The sequence below is a fragment of the Coregonus lavaretus genome, assembly GCF_964263955.1.
Source record: "Coregonus lavaretus genome assembly, chromosome: 12".
Lineage (NCBI taxonomy): Eukaryota > Metazoa > Chordata > Actinopteri > Salmoniformes > Salmonidae > Coregonus > Coregonus lavaretus.
The window spans coordinates 14,412,866-14,436,484 of record NC_139999.1 but is presented as its reverse complement, the minus strand read 5'-3'; the positions used below and the strand labels follow the sequence as shown (position 1 = coordinate 14,436,484).

At 44.9% G+C, this 23,619-nt stretch overlaps 1 protein-coding gene across 1 annotated transcript in view; it reads left to right on the top strand.

Annotated features, from left to right (window-relative positions):
• The window catches only part of LOC311138489 (forkhead box protein J3-like), a 117,312-nt gene that overhangs the window by 67,477 nt on the left and 26,216 nt on the right, over window positions 1-23,619 (top strand). Inside the window, exon 3 of the mRNA XM_084173184.1 lies at window positions 18,255-18,329. Within this exon, the coding sequence (XP_084029310.1) occupies window positions 18,255-18,329 (75 nt within the window). The remainder of the gene's footprint in view (window positions 1-18,254; window positions 18,330-23,619) is intronic.

The window sequence follows — 23,619 nt, the reverse complement described above, 5'->3', positions numbered from 1 at the left end:
CTCTGTCTCTGCTCTCGCTCTCTCTCTTGCTCTCTCTGCTCTCTCTTGCTGCTCTCTCCGCTCTCGCTGCTCTCTCTCTCCGCTCTCGCTGCTCTCTCTCTCCGCTCTCGCTGCTCTCTCTCTCCGCTCTCGCTGCTCTCTCTCTCCGCTCTCGCTGCTCTCTCTCTCCGCTCTCGCTCGCTCCACTCTCTCTCCGCTCTCTCTCCACTCTCTCGCCGCTCTCGCTCCACTCTCTCGCCGCTCTCGCTCCACTCTCTCGCCGCTCTCGCTCCACTCTCTCGCCGCTCTCTTGCCCTCTCTCTCGCTCTCTTGCCCTCTCTCTCCGCTCTCGCTCTCTTGCTCTCTCTCTCTCCGCTCTCGCTCTCTTGCGCTCTCTCTCCGCTCTCTCTTCCGCTCTCTCTGCTCTCGCTCTCTCTGCTCTTGCTCTCTCTGCTCTCGCTCTCTCTGTTCTCTCTCTGGCTTGCTCTCGCTCTCCGCTCTTGCCCTCTCTCTCCGCTCTCACTCTCTTGCTCTCTCTCTCCGCTCTCGCTCTCTTGCTCTCTCCGCTCTCTCACTATCTCTTGCTCTCTTACACTCTGCTCTCTCTCGCTCTCTCTGCTCTCGCTCTCTCTGGTCTCGCTCTCTCTGGTCTCTCTCTGGCTTGCTCTCGCTCTCCGCTCTCGCTCTCCGCTCTCGCTCTCCGCTCTCGCTCTCCGCTCTCGCTCTCTCTCTCTTGCTCTCTCTGCTCTCTCTTGCTGCTCTCTCCGCTCTCGCTGCTCTCTCTCTCCGCTCTCGCTGCTCTCTCTCTCTGCTCTCGCTGCTCTCTCTCTCCGCTCTCGCTGCTCTCTCTCTCCGCTCTCGCTGCTCTCTCTCTCCGCTCTCGCTGCTCTCTCTCTCCGCTCTCGCTGCTCTCTCTCCGCTCTCGCTGCTCTCTCTCTCCGCTCTCGCTGCTCTCTCTCTCCGCTCTCGCTGCTCTCTCTCTCCGCTCTCGCTGCTCTCAATTCAATTCAATTTAAGGGCTTTATTGGCATGGGAAACGTGTGTTAACATTGCCAAAGCAAGTGAAGTAGATAGTAAACAAAAGTGAAATAAACAATAAATATTAACAGTAAACATTACACTCAGAAGTTTCAAAAGAATAAAGACATTTCAAATGTCATATTATGTATATATACAGTGTTGTAACAATGTGCACATAGTTAAAGTACAAATGGGAAAATAAATAAACATAAATATGGGTTGTATTTACAATGGTGTTTGTTCTTCACTGGTTGCCCTTTTCTTGTGGCAACAGGTCACAAATCTTGCAGCTGTGATGGCACACTGTGGTTTTTCACCCAGTAGATAAGGGAGTTTATCAAAATTGGGTTTGTTTTCGAATTCTTTGTGGATCGCTGTAATCTGAGGGAAATATGTGTCTCTAATATGGTCATACATTTGGCAGGAGGTTAGGAAGTGCAGCTCAGTTTCCACCTCATTTTGTGGGCAGTGTGCACATAGCCTGTCTTCTCTTGAGAGCCAGGTCTGCCTACGGCGGCCTTTCTCAATAGCAAGGCTATGCTCACTGAGTCTGTACATAGTCAAAGCTTTCCTTAAGTTTGGGTCAGTCACAGTGGTCAAGTATTCTGCCACTGTGTACTCTCTGTTTAGGGCCAAATAGCATTCTAGTTTGCTCTGTTTTTTTGTTTGTTCTTTCCAATGTGTCAAGTAATTCTCTTTTTGTTTTCTCATGATTTGGTTGGGTCTAGTTGTGTTGTTGTTGTCCTGGGGCTGTGTGGGGTCTGTTTGTGTTTGTGAACAGAGCCCCAGGACAAGCTTACTTAGGGGACTCTTCTCCAAGTTCATCTCTCTGTAGGTGATGGCTTTGTTATGGAAGGTTTGGGAATCGCTTCCTTTTAAGTGGTTATAGAATTTAACGGCTCTTTTCTGGATTTTGATAATTAGCGGGTATTGGCCTAATTCTGCTCTGCATGCATTATTTGGTGTTTTACGTTGTACACGGAGGATGTTTTTGCAGAATTCTGCATGCAGAGTCTCAATTTGGTGTTTGTCCCATTTTGTGAATTCTTGGTTGGTGAGCGGACCCCAGACCTCAGAACCATAAAGGGCAATGGGTTCTATAACTGATTCAAGTATTTTTAGCCAGATCCTAATTGGTATGTCAAATTTTATGTTCCTTTTGATGGCATAGAAGGCCCTTCTTGCCTTGTCTCTCAGATCGTTCACAGCTTTGTGGAAGTTACCTGTGGCGCTGATGTTTAGGCCGAGGTATGTATAGTTTTTTGTGTGCTCTAGGGCAACGGTGTCTAGATGGAATTTGTATTTGTGGTCCTGGCAACTGGACCTTTTTTGGAACACCATTATTTTTGTCTTACTGAGATTTACTGTCAGGGCCCAGGTCTGACAGAATCTGTGCAGAAGATCTAGGTGCTGCTGTAGGCCCTCCTTGGTTGGTGACAGAAGCACCAGATCGTCAGCAAACAGAAGACATTTGACTTCAGATTCTAGTAGGGTGAGGCCGGGTGCTGCAGACTGTTCTAGTGCCCTCGCCAATTCGTTGATATATATGTTGAAGAGGGTGGGGCTTAAACTGCATCCCTGTCTCACCCCACGGCCCTGTGGAAAGAAATGTGTGTGTTTTTTGCCAATTTTAACCGCACACTTGTTGTTTGTGTACATGGATTTTATAATGTCGTATGTTTTTCCCCCAACCCCACTTTCCATCAATTTGTATAGCAGACCCTCATGCCAAATTGAGTCAAAAGCTTTTTTGAAATCAACAAAGCATGAGAAGACTTTGCCTTTGTTTTGGTTTGTTTGTTTGTCAATTAGGGTGTGCAGGGTGAATACGTGGTCTGTCGTACGGTAATTTGGTAAAAAGCCAATTTGACATTTGCTCAGTACATTGTTTTCACTGAGGAAATGAACTAGTCTGCTGTTAATGATAATGCAGAGGATTTTCCCAAGGTTGCTGTTGACGCATATCCCACGGTAGTTATTGGGGTCAAATTTGTCTCCACTTTTGTGGATTGGGGTGATCAGTCCTTGGTTCCAGATGTTGGGGAAGATGCCAGAGCTAAGGATGATGTTAAAGAGTTTAAGTATAGCTAATTGAAATTTGTGGTCTGTATATTTTATCATTTCATTGAGGATACCATCAACACCACAGGACTTTTTGGGTTGGAGGGTTTGTATTTTATCCTGTAGTTCATTCAATGTAATTGGAGAATCCAGTGGGTTCTGGTAGTCTTTAATAGTTGATTCTAAGATTTGCATTTGATCATGTATATTTTTTTGCTGTTTGTTCTCTGTTATAGGGCCAAAAAGATTGGAGAAGTGGTTTACCCATACATCTCCGTTTTGGATAGATAGCTCTTCGTGTTGTTGTTTGTTTAGTGTTTTCCAACTTTCCCAGAAGTGGTTAGAGTCTATGGATTCTTCAATTAGATTGAGCTGATTTCTGACATGCTGTTCCTTCTTTTTCCGTAGTGTATTTCTGTATTGTTTTAGTGATTCACCATAGTGAAGGCGTAGGCTCAGGTTTTCTGGGTCTCTATGTTTTTGGTTGGATAGGTTTCTCAATTTCTTTCTTAGGTTTTTGCATTCTTCATCAAACCATTTATCACTGTTATTACTTTTCTTTGGTTTTCTGTTAGAGATTTTTAGATTTGATAGGGAAGCTGAGAGGTCAAATATACTGTTTAGGTTTTCTACTGCCAAGTTTACACCTTCACTATTACAGTGGAACGTTTTGTCCAGGAAGTTGTCTAGAATGGATTGAATTTGTTGTTTCCTAATTGTTTTTTGGTAGGTTTCAACACTACTTTCCTTCCATCTATAGCATTTCTTAATATTATTCAGTTCTTTTGGCTTTGATGCCTCATGATTGAGTATTGCTCTGTTCAAGTAGACTGTGATTTTGCTGTGGTCTGATAGGGGTGTCAGTGGGCTGACTGTGAACGCTCTGAGAGACTCTGGGTTGAGGTCAGTGATAAAGTAGTCTACAGTACTACTGCCAAGAGATGAGCTATAGGTGTACCTACCATAGGAGTCCCCTCGAAGCCTACCATTGACTATGTACATACCCAGTGTGCGACAGAGCTGCAGGAGTCGTGACCCATTTTTGTTGGTTATGTTGTCGTAGTTGTGCCTAGGGGGGCATATGGGGGAGGGAATGCTGTCACCTCCAGGTAGGTGTTTGTCCCCCTGTGTGCTGAGGGTGTCAGGTTCTTGTCCAGTTCTGGCATTTAGGTCGCCACAGACTAGTACATGTCCCTGGGTCTGGAAATTATTGATTTCCCCCTCCAGGATGGAGAAACTGTCTTCATTAAAGTATGGGGATTCTAGTGGGGGGATATAGGTAGCACACAGGAGGATATTTTTCTCAGTTGAGATAATTTCCTTTTGAATTTCTAACCAAATGTAAAATGTTCCTGTTTTGATTAATTTAATAGAGTGAGTTAGGTCTGCTCTATACCAAATTAGCATACCCCCTGAGTCCCTTCCCTGTTTCACACCTGGTAGTTTGGTGGATGGGACTACCAGCTCTCTGTAACCTAGAGGGCAACCAGTGGGTCCGTCTCCTCTATACCATGTTTCTTGTAGGATGACAATGTCTGTATTTCCGATTTCTTTGGTGAAGTCCAGATTCCTGCTCTTTAGGCCAAAGGCAGATGACCTCAGGCCTTGGATATTCCAGGATGAAATAGTGAAGGCTTTGTGTTCCATAAAGTGTCTAATGTTGTTGGTTGTGTGGTTTGGCCTCAGGCCAGTAATTGTGAGCAGAGCCTGCTGAGCATCTGGTACATGCCATTGGCTTGGGCTAGTGTAAGAGTGGGTGTTGGGCCTGTTTGCCTGCTCACGGCCTGGGCGTATGTGTGACTTTCATGTTGAGGCCCTCTTTGTGGGAGTGGGGGGCTTGGGGTGGGTAGGAGGGGCATAGGTCTGATCTGAGGGGGCCTAAATGGGGTGTGGGCATGGTTGACTTGGGGGGGAGTTAATTGGTTGGGGTGGGGGTGTAGATGTGGTTGATGGTGCTGTGGTCTGGATGTAGGTCCTCTCTGCGGGGGTCCTCTATGTGTAGGTCCTGGGGGGGGTCCCGCAGGTCTGGGAGAGTGTCTCGCTGGTCTGGGCGGGGTGTCTGTTGATCTGTTGCTCCTGTGTGAGGTGTTGGGTCTGCGGTTGAGGGCGATATCCTTTAGGGTCCGGGCGAAGGTGGGCACTGCTGCCTTGTATAGGTGGACCTGGTCGTAAAGGCTGTTCACGTCCAGGGTGGAGTGGTGGGCCAGGAAGACATTTGGTTTTGATGCACAGTCACGGGAAATACTTGCGTTTACCCGCTGTATGGTAGCAGGGTGGAAGTCTTTTCGTGGTAACAGGGTTGAGATAACCACTTGTGCGTTGGGGAAAGTATAAGAAGCTTTTTCTATCACGCCCTTGAGTGATGTGGCCACCCTTTCCTGCTGTGTTCTCAGGTCGTTTGTGCCTGTGTGTATTATTATGTGGCTGGGTGATCCTAGTCGGTCCTTAGACAGAAGGTCTAGGGCGCGCTGGGTATTTGGACACCAGAGTTTAGACACTGTGTGTTTTGGAAAAAGTTTATTTTCTTGTATGTATTTCCCGTTTGAGTCCATAAGGAGTACAATCTGTGGCTTGTGTATGTCCTCAGTGGGTGTGGGGGGGTCGTCATGAGGGCTATCAGGGTGTCTGACTGGGGGGTTGCTCAGAGGGGTTGGGGTCCCCAGGGCTTGGGGTTCTTCATTTGTTTGTCTGGGTGTAATGTCGAGGCTATGGTCAGGGTCTAGGGTGTACTGTTCTGCTGCGGTGTCGAGACTTTGGCCAGGATCTGAGGTGGGCTGTTCTCTAATGGGTTGTTCAGTGTCACCCGTCATCGTTCTCACCTTCTCCTCCAGCACTCTGATCCTCTCCTCTAGTGCTCTGTTCTTCTCCTGCTCCTGCTCTTTCTCCTGTTGATGTTGTCTCACCACAGTCCAGAGTGCAGACATGTCTCTCTCCACCTGCAGCTCTCCAGGTCTAGTTAAGGGGGTGTTGTTGTGCTGGACTGTTGTCTGGGTCTGTGCTGACTGGAGTGTGTTCACCTGCTGTTCCAGCTCCACCTGCCTTACCTCCAGTTGGGTGAATTTATCCTTCATTCAATGAGGGAGTAGTACTCTGTGCTGGGAAGTTGAGTTTCTGCTTGGGGTTGCTCTGTGGGGTTATTTAATGAAGAGGTCTGGTCTGACCCGCTCGGGGTAGGGGTATCTTTCTCAAGGGACAGCTTCTCCTGCTGAGCTATTTCTTTGATTAGGTGAAAGTCCAGCTGGAACTGTTTGGTGTTGCCTTGAACCAAAACGGTTCCAGATTTATAGAGATTAATATTAGACGACTCAGAGTCCTCGTTGTCCAGTATCCTGAGTTTCCACCCGTCGCTAACACCCCCCCTCTTAACAGAGGGGTAGTGTGCTAGTATAGCACTGTGCCATGCCAGGGGATGGTCTGTGTGGAAGATAAGGTTGCTTATGTTCCCATTTTTATACAAATCAGCAAAAAGTGTCTCGTGCTTCCCCAAAAGAAGTTTCAATTTGTACTCTTTTCGTGTCTTGTCGTTTTTTACATTCAGAGGGTACTGTATTTTAATGACCTCTGAACAGTGGGGGGGTGCTTCTAAGGCCTCTTCTAAGGCCTCTAGTTGGGGTAGACTGTACGACTCTCCTGCCATTGTTGGGCTCAAGGGCTTTGACACCTCTCACTTCACACGTCAGTGCTAATTGAAATTGTATCTCTTTGTAGCAAGCTTAAGCTTGGTAGCCTTAGAATTCAGTCCTTATAATATAAAATATATCATTGTAATGAATTTTTCTTCTTGGTTTTTGAAAGTGAAAAATAGCTTCATACTAAACATTACTCACTCAGTTCCAGGTTGGATGGTGTTTTCAGGTTTCTGTTTGTTTTCCAGAGCATTTGCTGTATAGTTTGAGAATAGTAATCCTTGGTAGTAGAAAACTTTCCAGGTAATTCCGTCCAAAATCAGGTTGTAGGTTTGGAGTTTTGGTTTGGAATAAAGGTTATGTTGTGGAGGGTAGCATCCTGTATATGTCCCTGCCAAAAAATCCTACTTTATCTAACTCTAAATCTATATTTTTTGTTAAAAATGCAGGAGCAATGTCTTTGAGCTCTCTCTCTCTCTCTCTCTCTCTCTCTCCGCTCTCGCTGCTCTCTCTCTCCGCTCTCGCTGCTCTCTCTCTCCGCTCTCGCTGCTCTCTCTCTCCGCTCTCGCTGCTCTCTCTCTCCGCTCTCGCTGCTCTCTCTCTCCGCTCTCGCTGCTCTCTCTCGCTGCTCTCTCTCTCCGCTCTCACTGCTCTCTCTCTCCGCTCTCGCTGCTCTCTCTCTCCGCTCTCTCCGCGCTCTCGCTGCGCTCTCGCTGCTCTCTGTCCGCTCTCGCTGCTCTCTGTCCGCTCTCGCTGCTCTCTGTCCGCTCTCGCTGCTCTCTCTGTCCGCTCTCGCTGCTCTCTCTGTCCGCTCTCGCTGCTCTCTCTGTCCGCTGTCGCTGCTCTCTCTGCGCGCTCTCTCTCTCTCCTCTCTTGCTCAATTCAACTTCAATTTAAGGGTTTTATTGGCATGGGAAACTGTTAACATTGCCAAAGCAAGTGAAGTAGATAAACAAAAGTGAAATAAACAATAAAAATGAACAGTAAACATTACTTCTCTCTCTCTCTCTCGCTCTCTCCGCTCTCTCCGCTCTCTCTTGCTCTCTCTCGTTATCTTTCGTTCTCCGCTCTCTCTCGCGCCTCTCGCTTGCTCACTCTCTCTCGCTCTTTCTCTCCGCTGTCTCTCGCTCTCTCTCGGCTCTCTCTCGCTCCCTCTCTCTTATCACTCTCTCCTATCTCTTGCTCTCTCTCTCTCTCTCTCTTTTTAAGAGAATGCTGCAATCCTTATCTGAAAGATCACATCCCTTTCTGTATGACTAGACTAGATCTGAGGTATGCGCCGCAGCAGAAGTGGCTCAACTCTTTTTAACTGCCTCAGTCAATCACATGGATCTTTACCCACAGGTCGATTACAGGGCACTGCAGACAAGCCGTTAGTCATTCTCTTTCTCCTGTTTAGTCACTCTAAAATAGATATTTGAAGTGGCTACACTGGCCCATATAATCTTTTTTATGTGCTTTTTTTTTTTGGTGCTCTTAAAAGCCTTGTGATGCCATCTTTCATAACAAGTCTTTCATTGTTATTGTTGAAAAGAGATGTTGATTTCATAGAGATGGGTTGAACCTAAATGGGATGGAAGCAGGATAGGATGGAAGCAGGGCAACTGGTACCGATGCACCATGTCTGGAACCAACAGGACCCTGAACAGCTTCTACCCCCAAGCCATAAGACTACTAAATAGTTAACCAAATAGCTACCCAACTATCTGCAATGATCCTTTTTGCACCAACTCTTTTGACTCATCACATATACTGCTGATACTGTTTTATTATCTGTCCTGTTGCCTAGTCACTTTATCCCTACCTATATGTACATATCTACCTCAATTACCTCGTACCCCTGCACATTGACTCGTTACTGGTACCCTGTGCATATAGCCAAGTTATCGTTACTCATTTTGTATGTATTCCTCATGTTATTTTTCTATTGTTTTTCTCTCTGCATAGTTGGGAAGGGCCCGTAAGTAAGCAATTCACTGTTAGTTTACACCTGTGGTTTGCGAAACATTTGATTTGAGGTTGTGATTGGTCCAAAACAGGGATCTGCCTCATCATTAGGGCTTCACTTCTCCCATCCAGTCTGAAGGGAATTAGCTCCTGGCTTTATTGGGAATGTAAAGTGAACGTGTGTGGTACATTAGTGTTATCTGGGAAAGGTGTCATAAGAAATCAACTTTAAAACTCCACAAGAACAGCTCTGTTATGCAATATACAGTGGGGAAAAAAAGTATTTAGTCAGCCACCAATTGTGCAAGTTCTCCCACTTAAAAAGATGAGAGAGGCCTGTAATTTTCATCATAGGTACACGTCAACTATGACAGACAAATTGAGAAAAAGAAATCCAGAAAATCACATTGTAGGATTTTTTATGAATTTATTTGCAAATTATGGTGGAAAATAAGTATTTGGTCAATAACAAAAGTTTCTCAATACTTTGTTATATACCCTTTGTTGGCAATGACACAGGTCAAACGTTTTCTGTAAGTCTTCACAAGGTGTTCACACACTGTTGCTGGTATTTTGGCCCATTCCTCCATGCAGATCTCCTCTAGAGCAGTGATGTTTTGGGGCTGTCGCTGGGCAACACAGACTTTCAACTCCCTCCAAAGATTTTCTATGGGGTTGAGATCTGGAGACTGGCTAGGCCACTCCAGGACCTTGAAATGCTTCTTACGAAGCCACTCCTTCGTTGCCCGGGCGGTGTGTTTGGGATCATTGTCATGCTGAAAGACCCAGCCACGTTTCATCTTCAATGCCCTTGCTGATGGAAGGAGGTTTTCACTCAAAATCTCACGATACATGGCCCCATTCATTCTTTCCTTTACACGGATCAGTCGTCCTGGTCCCTTTGCAGAAAAACAGCCCCAAAGCATGATGTTTCCACCCCCATGCTTCACAGTAGGTATGGTGTTCTTTGGATGCAACTCAGCATTCTTTGTCCTCCAAAAACGACGAGTTGAGTTTTTACCAAAAAGTTCTATTTTGGTTTCATCTGACCATATGACATTCTCCCAATCCTCTTCTGGATCATCCAAATGCACTCTAGCAAACTTCAGACGGGCCTGGACATGTACTGGCTTAAGCAGGGGGACACGTCTGGCACTGCAGGATTTGAGTCCCTGGCGGCGTAGTGTGTTACTGATGGTAGGCTTTGTTACTTTGGTCCCAGCTCTCTGCAGGTCATTCACTAGGTCCCCCCGTGTGGTTCTGGGATTTTTGCTCACCGTTCTTGTGATCATTTTGACCCCACGGGGTGAGATCTTGCGTGGAGCCCCAGATCGAGGGAGATTATCAGTGGTCTTGTATGTCTTCCATTTCCTAATAATTGCTCCCACAGTTGATTTATTCAAACCAAGCTGCTTACCTATTGCAGATTCAGTCTTCCCAGCCTGGTGCAGGTCTACAATTTTGTTTCTGGTGTCCTTTGACAGCTCTTTGGTCTTGGCCATAGTGGAGTTTGGAGTGTGACTGTTTGAGGTTGTGGACAGGTGTCTTTTATACTGATAACAAGTAGAGGACAAAGGAGCCTCTTAAAGAAGAAGTTACAGGTCTGTGAGAGCCAGAAATCTTGCTTGTTTGTAGGTGACCAAATACTTATTTTCCACCATAATTTGCAAATAAATTCATTAAAAATCCTACAATGTGATTTTCTGGAGGAAAAAAAATCTCAATTTGTCTGTCATAGTTGACGTGTACCTATGATGAAAATTACAGGCCTCTCATCTTTTTAAGTGGGAGAACTTGCACAATTGGTGGCTGACTAAATAATTTTTCCCCACTGTACACTCCTGCTCCTTTTAGTTGCTTGGGAAAAAATGTTGATCACAATGCTGTAAATCCGAAGGTAATTAAGCGCCATCCTATTTGGAGTTTAATCTAAACGATTAAAGAGCTTGTCCGGGCCTTCCCTTACTTTTAGTAAGATAGACGTTTAAAACAGGCTCTCAAGTAAATACTAAACTTTACATGAGAAGTGTGAAATGTCAGGTCAGCCATGTGTTGGGATGCCTGTCAGAAGGATATGTTTTTGAGGCAGAGATGCAGCAGCAGGAAAGGACTGCATTAGTATGAACGTTAGACAGACCTGTGGAGAGACCGACCGCTCTTCACTGGTTTTCTCTCTGTGTGAGACCTCTACCTCCATGCATCTCAGTATGTGTCCCGTGAGGCTGCAGTCCCCTGGGTCGCTTAGCAGCGTGTGTACAGGGTGCTCTGACCACCTCCCTGCCTGCCTGTGTGGAGAGGAGCAGCGCTCTGACACGGCCTGTCCCTTTGGCTCACTCTGAACGTTTGACACGCAGAGCGCAGGGTCAGCGTAACCTACTTTCCCCTGGCGGCCCTTCTGTTGCGCCGCAGCTCCCTACTCCGCTCCGTGGGGGGGGGGGGGGGGGGGGGGGTGATGGTGGTGGGGGGGGATGTGAGGGCGACGCAGGGCTGAACTGCTTACGCCTCTACTGCTGTCCTGGTGTGTTAAATCACCATATTACTTAGGAAACACGTTGTGGCGTGTGGGACGCGGTATTGGGAGATGCACACACACTGGATGGGCATGAGCCGCACTGTGGGGGTTGCAGGTACATGCTGGGCAGCGCTTGGGCTGGACCCCTGCTTAGCGCTCTGCTCTGTATGACTCAATATGCACTACTGCTCACACTCAATGACCCCTTCTACTTACTGTACTTCTGTTAACACTGGATCTGTACTAGGTACTTATCAGGATGCTCCATCCTCATTGTGTGCAAGTATGACTCTGCATACCGTAGATGCTTAGGCTAATTGTAGTGTGGCGTTTCCAAAACGGACACGTTAATATGGTTAACTGGCTTTAATTGGGAGGATTCTCACCAGCACGTTGTCATCTTATTGATGGTTTAACTCCTCTGCCTTCCTGTAAGGATGCCATGATACTCCCAAAGAAGCAGAAGTGGCTGTCATCAGGTTTCTCTGTGTAACACTGCAGTCGTAATGTGTTAAACGCTTCTATTCACTCCACTTCACCCTTTCTCCCATGAATGACCCTCAGCCTGTTAGTTTCACACCAGTGATGTGTAAGCTTAGAGAGGGGAGCATGTTTGACAGAATACAGCATGTTGCTGGAACACAGAGCCTGTCAGGGCAGGGGAGTGCTGCCAGAGAGAAGAGTTCATTCAAAAGTAAACCTCTAATGCAGTGACAGTACTCTAGGTTGGGTCAGGCTGAATGACTGTATCAATGATTTAGACCTGCAAGAAGGCCCTAAATGGAGACTGAGCAACATATCTCACTGTGTGAGGCTGAGCACTACTACTGCCCCTCTCATTGAAGCCATGGAAGTTAAAGGGCGACCGCAGTACTGCAGGGATTGTTAGCAGTAAACAGGATCCCTCATTATAGTGAATGAAAAAATTGCAATCTTCGTTTTAAAAAATAAGACTGTCATTGGAACCAATAATTGCTTGTAATACACCAGATGTACAGTACCAGTCAAAAGTTCTGACACACCTACTCATTCAAGGGTTTTTCTTTATTTTTACTATTTTCTACATTCTGGAATGATAGTGAATACATCAAAACTATGAAATAACACATGGAATCATGTAGTAAACAAATACGTGTTAAACAAATCAGAATATATTTTAGATTTTAGCTCGTTAAAGTAGCCACCCTTTGCCTTGATGACAGCTTTGCACACTCTTGGCATTCTCTCAACCAGCTTCATGAAGAATACAGTCTTGAAGGAGTTCCCACATATGCTGAGCACTTGTTGGCTGCTTTTCCTTCACTCTGCGGTCCAACTCATCCCAAACCATCTCAATTGGGTTGAGGTCGGTTGATTGTGGAGGCCAGGTCATCTGATGCAGCACTCCATCACTCTCCTTGGTCAAATAGCCCTTACACAGCCTGGAGGTGTGTTTTGGGTCGTTGTCCTGTTAAAAAACAGATGCTAGTCCCACTAAGCTCAAACCAGATGGGATGGTTTTGACTGGTACTGTACTTTTGTGTATATATAGTGTGTGTGTGTGTTCACACGTGCGCATACATTTACACACATATAGTACAAATGCACGAACACACAGACACTCACATAAAAGGGCATGCACGTTAATATTTCATCAGATAAAGTTGTGATGTTGATAAGCTCAGTGTTAACCTGATTATTGTTGTGTATCTCTGCATTGTAGTATTTTTGTATCTTGTCCCATAACAATTAACAGGTGTGCCTTGTTAAAAGTTAATTTGTGGAATTTATTTCCTTATTAATGCGTTGGAACCAATCAGTTGTTCCCCCCCTTACCCCACCCCAAAGAAAGAAAACAAAAACATTGTAAAGTGGTTATCCCACTGGCTATAAGGTGAATGCACCAATTTGTAAGTCGCTCTGGATAAGAGCGTCTGCTAAATGACGTAAATGTAACGTAAAAAATGGCGTATTGCTGCAGAATGCTGTGGTAGCCATGCTGGTTAAGTGTGCCTTGAATTCTAAATAAATCACAGACAGTGTCACCAGCAAAGCACCCCTACACCGTCCCACCACCTCCTCCATGCTTCACGGTGGGAACCACACGTGGAGATCATCCGTTCACCTACTCTGCCTCTCACAAAGACACGGCGGTTGGATTTGGACTCCAGACCAAAGGACAAATTTCAACCGGTCTAATGTCCATTGCTCGTGTTTCTTGGCCCAAGCAAGTCTTCATATTGGTGTCCTTTTAGTATTGGTTTCTTTGCAGCAATTTGACCATGAAGGTCTGATTCACACAGTCTCCTCTGAACAGTTGATGTTGAGTTGTGTCTATTACTTGAACTCTGTGAAGCATTTATTTGGGCTGCAATCTGAGGTGCAGTTAACTCTAATTAATTTATCGTCTGCAGCAGAGGTAACTCTGGGTCTTCTTTTCCTGTGGCTGTCCTTATGAGAGCCAGTTTCATCGTAGCGCGTGATGGTTTTTGCGACTGCACTTGAAGAAACTTTCAAAGTAACTGAAATGTTCCTGATTGACTGACCTTCATGTCTTAAAGTAATGATTGACCTTCATGTCTTAAAGTAATGATTGACTGTCGTTTCTCTTTGCTTATTTGAGCTGTTCTTGCTATAATATGGACTTGGTCTCTTACAAAATAGGGATATCTTCTGTATACCCACCTACCTTGTCACAACACAACTGATTGGCTCAAATGCATTAAGAAGGAAATAAATTCCACAAATTAACTTTTAAGAAGGCACACCTGTTAATTGAAATGGATTCCAGGTGACTACCTCATGATGCTGGTTGAGAGAATGCCAAGGGTGTGCAAAGCTGTCAAGGCAAAGTGTGGCTACTTTGAAGAATCTCAAATATAAAATATACTTTGATTTGTTTAACACTTTTTTCGTTACTACACGATTCCATGTGTTATTTCATAGTTTTGATGTCTTCACTATTATTCTACAATGTAGAAAATAGTAAAAATAAAGAAACTCGAATGAGTTGGTGTGTCCAAACTTTTGACTGGTACTGTATGTCCTTCAACCGATTTTATTTTAAAATCGTGCACACAGAAATAAATGGTGTTATGTGATCGATGACTTTGTCAATTCATATACAATATTCAGTCCCCTTGACTTTTTCCACATTTGGTTACGTTACAGCCTTATTCTAAAATAGATTAACTTTATATTTTACTCATCAATCTACACACAATACCCCACAATGACAAAGTGAAAACAGGTTTTTATAAATTTTGTTTTATAAAGTATTCAGACCCTTTGCTATGAAATTGAGCTCAGGTGCATCCTGTTTCCATTGATCATCCTTGAGACATTTCTACAACTTGATTGGAGTCCACCTGTGGTAAATTCAATTGATTGAACATGATTTGGAAAGGCATACACCTGTCTATATATAAGGTCCCACATTTGACAGTGCATTTCAGAGCAAAAACCAAGCCATTTTCTGTAGAGCTCCGAGACAGGGTTGTGTCGGCACAGATCTGGGGAAGGGTACCAAAAAATCTCGGCAATATTGAAGGGCCCCAAGAACACAGTGGCCTCCATAATTCTTAAATGGAAGAAGTTTGGAACCACCAAGACTCTTGCCAGAGCTGGTCGCCCGGCCAAACTGAGCAATTGGGGGAGAAGGGCCTTGGTCAGGGAGGTAACCAAGAGCCCGATGGTCATTCTGACAGAGCTCCAGAGTTCCTCTATGGAGATGAGAGAACCTTCCAGAAGGACAACCATCTCTGCAGCACTCCACCAATCAGGCCTTTATGGTAGAGTGGCCAGATGGAAGCCACTCCTCAGTAAAATGCACATGACAGCCCACTTGGAGTTTGCCAAAAGGCACCTAAAGACTCTCAGACCATGAGAAACAAGATTCTCTGGTCTGATGAAACCAAGATTGAACTCTTTGGCCTGAATGCCAAGGGTCACGTCTGGAGGAAACCAGTCACCATTCCTACAGTGAAGCGTGGTGGTGGCAGCATCATGCTGTGGGGACTGGGAGACAAGTCAGGATTGAGGGAAAGATGAACGGAGCAAAGTACAGAGAGATCCTTGATGAAAACCTGCTCCAGAGCGCTCACGACCTCAGACTGAGGCGAAGGTTCACCTTCCAACAGAACAACGACCCTTAGCACACAGCCAAGACAACGCAGGAGTGGCTTCGGGACAAGTCTCTGAATGTCGTAGAGTGGCTCAGCCAGAGCCCGGCTTGTCCCCGATCTATTATCTCCGGAGAGACCAGAAAATAGCTGTGCAGCGACGCTCCCCATCCAACCTGTCCGAGCTTGAGAGGAACTGCAGAGAAAAATGGGAGAAACTCCCGTAATACAGGTGTAGCATCATACCCAAGAAGAGTCGAGGCTGTAATCGCTGCCAAAGGTGCTTCAACAAAGTACTGAGTAAAGGGTCTGAATACTTATGTAAATGTAATATTTAATTATTATTCTTATTTAAATTTTTTTGCTAAAATTTAAATATAAAAACCTGTTTTTGCTTTGTCATTATGGGGAATAGTGTGTAGATTGATGAGAAAAAAACTAAACAATTTAATCCATTTTAGAATAAGGCTGTAACGTCACAAAATGTCAAGGGGTCTGAATACTTTCCAAATGCGCTGTATACAGTCACTGGCACTACTTCCCTCTCTCCTTGTGGCATCAAGTGCATGACACACACACACACACTCCCACTCCCACTCCTTGACATCTGAGTCTGGAAGGTGGGTGGTTTTACTTGGGTCTTAAAGAGATTCTCCGGGACTTTTGTATACTTTTTAGTCAGTAGTTCTAAAAGTAGCACTCACGAGCCAAAACTGTTCCCTGAAAATGACGTGCTACATCACACGTGCAGATCTGTGAACCACGTAATTTCTCTCTCGCTCTGCTGTGTGTGCATCTTGCTAGATGTCACTCAAATGGCGAGGGGCTGAAGCTCATTGGCTGAAACACTAATTGCTAGGGGGCTGGTCCACGTGGGGGACAATTTAGGGAAAATGGCGCCATACGGCTTCCAGAAAACAGTTGCTTTCAAACTAGGGATTTCAAATCAAATTTTCATTTGTCACATGCGCCGAATACAACAGGTGTAGACCTTACCATGAAATGCTTACGTACAAGCCCTTAACCAACAATGCAGTTTTAAGAAAAATAATAGTTAAAAGATTTACTAAATAAACTAAAGTAAAAAAAAGAGTAACAATAACGAGGCTATATACAGGGGGTACCGGTACCGAGTCAATGTGCGGGGGTACAGGTTAGTTGCGGTAATATGTACATGTAGGTAGGGGGAAAGTGACTGTATAGATAATAAACAGCGGGAAGCAGCAGGGTATAAAAATTGGGTGGGGGGAGTCCATGCAAATCGTCCGGGTAGCCATTTGATTAGCTGTTTAGTAGTCTTATGGCTTGGGGGTAGAAGCTGTTAAGAAGCCTTTTGGACCTAGACTTTGCGTTCCAGTACCCCTTGCCGTGCGGTAGCAGGGATAAGTCTATGACTAGGGTGGCTGGAGTCTTTGGCAATTTTTAGGGCCTTCCTCTGACGCCGCCTGGTATAGAGGTCTTGGATGGCAGGAAGCTTGGCCCCAGTGATGTACTGGGCCGTACGCTCTACCCTCTGTGTAGCATTAATTCATATGTCGTGGCTAATTGAGGTAAGACAGTAATTCTGCTCATAGATTGCATGTAAGAACTACACAATGGCACATCGAGCCCAACGCGGGAGGTTTAAAAAATACTTACTAGTATACTTACCAGATATTGGGGTTTGATTAGCCTCTTTATTGATTGACGAGGGTGTATTGTTTGTTTTTGTAATATATTTTAGTTTTCTATAATGAGCATCATGATGGATCTGTCCTGCTGTAACATCTCAGACACTTTTTGTTGCATTAGGTTGTGTAAGTTTGGTGTATTTTGATATTTTTTCCATTGGGTTTTCAGAGGATTTTACCTCTCGATAACGACTGTCATTTTCAAATCGCATGCGCCGAATACATGATGTGTAGACCTTACAGTGAAATGCTTACTTACAAGCCCTTAACCAACAATGCAGTTTTAAGAAAAATAAGTATTAAGTAAAAAATAGATAAGTAAAATGTTTTATTAAAGAGCAGCAGTAAAATAACAGTAGCGAGGCTAAAACATTTTCCTGTCTTCCTGAGGTGCAGGCCTACTTTCTCTATACTGATGTTACAACTAGCTCCATCTTGTGGGCTGTGTACTCCTCTCACATCTGCCCAACCTACGTCCAACTCATCTGAGGATCCCAAAGCTTTTTAGTGAAGCTATCTATCAATACTACTCCATAAAATGGAGTGGAGACGTGCATTCAGTGAGTCCGCTAAGCCCATGGATGGCCCAGCTCCAGCTGATTCCAGGGCCCTGCCTGCCTGCCTGGCTGGCTGGCTCTATCCTGGCTGTGTTATTAATCCAAGAGCACCACTCCACTCTACAGCCATCATCATTGCTGCTTCAAGCCCCTGATCAGCCAGATAAATCAGCCTCTCTCCTCTGATGGTGAGGACTAGCCAACACTAATGAGTTAACTTTCAGAATGATCTACATAATGTATTTCCTTCCCCCGAAGGAGCCTTGTGTAGCATTAATTAATATCAGGCATCATCCCAGAGAGGGATTCATTTGGGATGCGTGTGTCTCTTAATTCAAGTTGAGCATTGATTTTTGGCGCCCATGTAATTTGAGAAGTAGAAGAAGCCTGGCTGCTGTAGTGTCCAGAGTGTTGTTACCAAGTAGATTAGACCCTATGTCTTCCTAGTGGCTTTGGCCAGGTCCAAGGCAAAGATCCAGTGACTATCAGTGTGTCTAGTCACAGATTTAGCAAATTCATTCCTCAGGGTGTAATTAAAACAAGTTGATCTTGACTGCAGGAAATATGACAATACACAAAGGATGACCGTGTAGCATCCTACCAAGCTTCCCTTTTCACTTTGTCACAATGGCACGGCCTCTGTGGCTATGACCTGCTCTCTTCTCAAAGACACGAGACCTCTTCCTCTAATGTGGTTTTTGATCCCTAAGCTCTAACCCCGACTCTCTCTCTCTCTCTCTCTCTCTCTCTCTCTCTGTCTCTCTCTCTGTCTCTCTCTCTAGAACTCAATACGGCACAATCTGTCATTGAACAAGTGTTTTCTCAAAGTGCCTCGCTCCAAAGATGACCCAGGAAAGGTAAGAAAACTGTTTTTATTCAAACCCAAGATACAGAGATGACAGTAAATGGAGTGGGAATAAACAGCTGGTGTCCACAGGTTGATGTAGCAGTCTAAACATAATATTGAGAACTTCTTGCAAGAGTGTCTCATGCTATCTGCTATAGAAAAATGTTAGCTTTGAACGTCTGCCAGTGCTCTGACAGTTTAGAAATGCATGGAATGCTCTCAATCTATTATGAACGCCCCCCCCCCCCCCCACAAAATTGTAAATAATGAGTAATTTTTTTAGACTGGCAGGGCAGACTAAGTTGAAGACGTGGTAAAAAGCCATTGGCCTTGTGAGAATAGGCCAAAATAAGGCCATAGTCAGGGCATTTCTAGTAACTCCCTAAAAGTGCCTCAGCACATAGGAGGAGAGGAAAGGGAGGCCACAATGATGTATACAACACCTGCCTCACAGCACCTCCTGTCCTCTCCTCTCAGGCTGGCAGGGACTCCTGCTAAGACACACCACCAGCTCCCATACCAGCCTGTTTTACCACACAATCGCTCACATCTCTTGCACTCTCACTTGTATTACTAGTATCCCCTACTGAGTTTAGTTTCTCACATGTTTGGACCATGTGGGCCTATATTTAGTGTATCCTGGTATGTGAATTGGTCTAAACATATGTAATCCCCGCTTTGTCTGGAGCACACACACACACTCCACACACACACACACACACACACACAGAGGCTTGAAGAGCTATGCCGAGCTATGAACTGTAGAGGATGGGGGACTGAATGCTTAATTTCATGTTTTGCTGTAATCCTCTGATGTTGACTCTCCTGGGAGCTGCTCCACTAAATACAAACCATCTATTGCTGTATGGATCCCATTCCAAATGCATGGCCAAGATGCTCGCATCCTTAATGTTTCATTTGGAATTTTCCTCACTCCCTTCCCCCCCTGAAGATAACTTCAAAGAAGCGCAAGACGCTCTTGAAATGTTACATCAATATTGTAATGTGGCAGGAATATGAGCACTGCTGGTTGTATGAGATAGGCGAGAGCCATGTCTTTCTCTGAGATGGAGAGAGAGATGATGGCAGGCGTGGCGTACTCTGTTACCATGGAGATAGTGCCGTTACAACTCCCACTGCAGCTAGACCTACATATTAATTTACATGATGTTAACTGGTTAGTCTCAACACAGTGACAAGGGTCTGGTTTCAATTATGGACTCTTTTGGCATAGAGGAACTACGTCACTACTTTATCCACTTGAATAAAATACAAAATAGTAGCTAGCAAGATGGAGATAAGATATTTTGAAATATTTATTGCATAAGAAATATGGAAAGCATACACATAAACATGGTAGCAATTAAAAGGGAACAGTTTGGGGATAATGGGAAAATATTTAGACTAAAGTTGAGGACACAACAGTTCACCTGACACGAGTGAATCCAAACGAAATCTGAAAATACTCTGGATACATTCAGTAACATAATTTGGGGTAGGTGCAACACAAGACAAATGACAAGGGTTTGAATGAGATGACTAACTGGTGTCTCCAAGTGACCACACACCTTTCCAAATTGTGCACAGTTCCTAAGTCATTTCAATGCACTTTTATGACTCAAAGAAGAGTGTTCAACTATAAGGTGTTTTTTAAGCTGAATCTGAATTGTGCCGTGGAGGAACACAGCCTTGTATCCCCGCCTTTACGCAATTACTGTTGTTGTTTACGCAATCCAAAAACAATCCATTATAAATCGCAATCTGGGTCATGTGGGCATAATTTGAAAGCTTGTTCTATTGCCAACATGACTAGCTAAATTATAAAACACGATCTTATTGTTAGGCTTTCACTAGGTAATTCAGAGAAGGAGATTGTAATTTTGGTGCACATAGAATGGAGTCATCAGTGCATTCAGATGCAAGGTACGCGGCAAATGTTCTTCACAATACAACAAACAGGCTCAATCTGTTCAGGCAAACACACGGTATAACGCCATGTAATCTTGTAACTGTACATCAAACATAGTGATCATAAATGTTGACACTGTATATTACGTGAGTTTTATTATATGGAAATGTGAAGTGCACATTTGGACTCACAGGTGTTTGGCTTGCTTGTATGACATCAAAGCAATATTTATTATAATCCTCAACGTCTCGTTTTTCTAAATACATAGAGTCCTCGTAATTTATAGCATTTCCCTCACTGAGACAAGAAAACATTTGCAAAAATTGCCCAATTTAGCTTGAGGGATGGAGGCAACCTGCTCAAGTTCAGAACGGCTGTTAGTCAAAACCCATACAGAGCTGTGAAGCGGAAACTGTGAGCTCTGACGTCATGTATAGCATGTTATTGTACAGCCACTGTGTTCCAATTGTAGGCGCTTATCAGTGTACAAATCTGCCATTTTCAACCCTTATACGGATACGAGTGTAAAGGGCTACAGGTCCAATGCAGCCGTAATTTCAATATCAATTAATTTCTGGGTAACAATTAAGTACCTAACTGTGATTTTGTTCTATTGAAATGGTTAAAAATAAACAAAAATAGCTTCTGAGCAAAGAGCAATTTCTCAAGCAAGAATTTAGTTAGGACTGTCTGAGTGGGGAGGGGAAAACTGAAAAATGGTTGTTATTGGCAGAGAGGTTTGGAACTCTTATTGGTCTATTAACTAATTTACCGCATGGTGGTGTCACCATAGAAGGCCAAAACGCCATCTCACCAAAACAGGCTGAAATTGCAGGTAGTCTTTTCAAATAGCTCCTTCACTAGAAGGGCATATTTTTTTTACATTCTCAGTGTTATTCCAACCTCATAGTGTAGAAATATATATATATATACACTGCTCAAAAAAATAAAGGGAACACTTAAACAACATAATGTAACTCCAAGTCAATCACACTTCTGTGAAATCAAACTGTCCACTTAGGAAGCAACACTGATTGACAATACATTTCACATGCTGTTGTGCAAATGGAATAGACAACAGGTGGAAATTATAGGCAATTAGCAAGACACCCCCAATAAAGGACTGGTTTTGCAGGTGGTGACCACAGACCACTTCTCAGTTCCTATGCTCCCTGGCTGATGTTTTGGTCACTTTTGAATGCTGGCGGTGCTTTCACTCTAGTGGTAGCATGAGACGGAGTCTACAACCCACACAAGTGGCTCAGGTAGTGCAGCTCATCCAGGATGGCACATCAATGCGAGCTGTGGCAAGAAGGTTTGCTGTGTCTGTCAGCGTAGTGTCCAGAGCATGGAGGCGCTACCAGGAGACAGGCCAGTACATCAGGAGACGTGGAGGAGGCCATAGGAGGGCAACAACCCAGCAGCAGGACTGCTATCTCCGCCTTTGTGGAAGGAGGAGCAGGAGGAGCACTGCCAGAGCCCTGCAAAATGACCTCCAGCAGGCCACAAATGTGCATGTCTGCTCAAACGGTCAGAAACAGACTCCATGAGGGTGGTATGAGGGCCCGACGTCCACAGGTGGGGGTTGTGCTTACAGCCCAACACCGTGCAGGATGTTTGGCATTTGCCAGAGAACACCAAGACTGGCAAATTCGCCACTGGCGCCCTGTGCTCTTCAGATGAAAGCAGGTTCACACTGAGCACGTGACAGAGTCTGGAGACGCCGTGGAGAACGTTCTGCTGCCTGCAACATCCTCCAGCATGACCGGTTTGGCGGTGGGTCAGTCATGGTGTGGGGTGGCATTTCTTTGGGGGGCCGCACAGCCCTCCATGTGCTCGCCAGAGGTAGCCTGACTGCCATTAGGTACCGAGATGAGATCCTCAGACCCCTTGTGAGACCATATGCTGGTGCGGTTGGCCCTGGGTTCCTCCTAATGCAAGACAATGCTAGACCTCATGTGGCTGGAGTGTGTCAGCAGTTCCTGCAAGAGGAAGGCATTGATGCTATGGACTGGCCCGCCCGTTCCCCAGACCTGAATCCAATTGAGCACATCTGGGACATCATGTCTCGCTCCATCCACCAACGCCACGTTGCACCACAGACTGTCCAGGAGTTGGCGGATGCTTTAGTCCAGGTCTGGGAGGAGATCCCTCAGGAGACCATCCGCCACCTCATCAGGAGCATGCCCAGGCGTTGTAGGGAGGTCATACAGGCACGTGGAGGCCACACACACTACTGAGCCTCATTTTGACTTGTTTTAAGGACATTACATCAAAGTTGGATCAGCCTGTAGTGTGGTTTTCCACTTTAATTTTGAGGGTGACTCCAAATCCAGACCTCCATGGGTTGATAAATTTGATTTCCATTGATAATTTTTGTGATTTTGTTGTCAGCACATTCAACTATGTAAAGAAAAAAGTATTTAGTAAGATTATTTCATTCATTCAGATCTAGGATGTGTTAATTTAGTGTTCCATGAATTTTTTTGAGCAGTGTATATATAAAGTATTTGATTCCCCTGCTGATTTTGTACGTTTGTCCACTGACAAAGACATGATCAGTCTATAATTTTAATGGTAGGTTTATTTGAACATTGAGAGACAGAATAACAACAAATACATCCAGAAAAACGCATGTCAAAAATGTTATAAAATTATTTGCATTTTAATGAGGGAAATAAGTATTTGACCCCTCTGCAAAACATGACTTAGTACTTGGTGGCAAAACCCTTGTTGGCAATCACAGAGGTTAGACGTTTCTTGTAGTTGGCCACCAGGTTTACACACATCTCAGGAGGGATTTTGTCCCACTCCTCTTTGCAGATCTTCTCCAAGTCATTAAGGTTTCGAGGCTGACGTTTGGCAACTCGAACCTTCAGCTCCCTCCACAGATTTTCTATGGGATTAAGGTCTGGAGACTGGCTAGGCCACTCCAGGACCTTAATGTGCTCACCCAAGATTTGACGGTACATGGTCCCGTCCATCGTCCCTTTGATGCGGTGAAGTTGTCCTGTCCCCTTAGCAGAAAAACACTCCCTTAGCATAATGTTTCCACCTCCATGTTTGACGGTGGGGATGGTGTTCTTGGGGTCATAGGCAGCATTCCTCCTCCTCCAAACAGCGAGTTGAGTTGATGCCAAAGAGCTCGATTTTGGTCTCATCTGACCACAACACTTTCACCCAGTTCTCCTCTGAATCATTCAGATGTTCATTGGCAAACTTCGGACGGGCCTGTATATGTGCTTTCTTGAGCAGGGGGACCTAGCGGGCGCTGCAGGATTTCAGTCCTTCACGGCGTAGTGTGTTACCAATTGTTTTCTTGGTGACTATGGTCCCAGCTGCCTTGAGATCATTGACAAGATCATCCCGTGTAGTTCTGGGCTGATTCCTC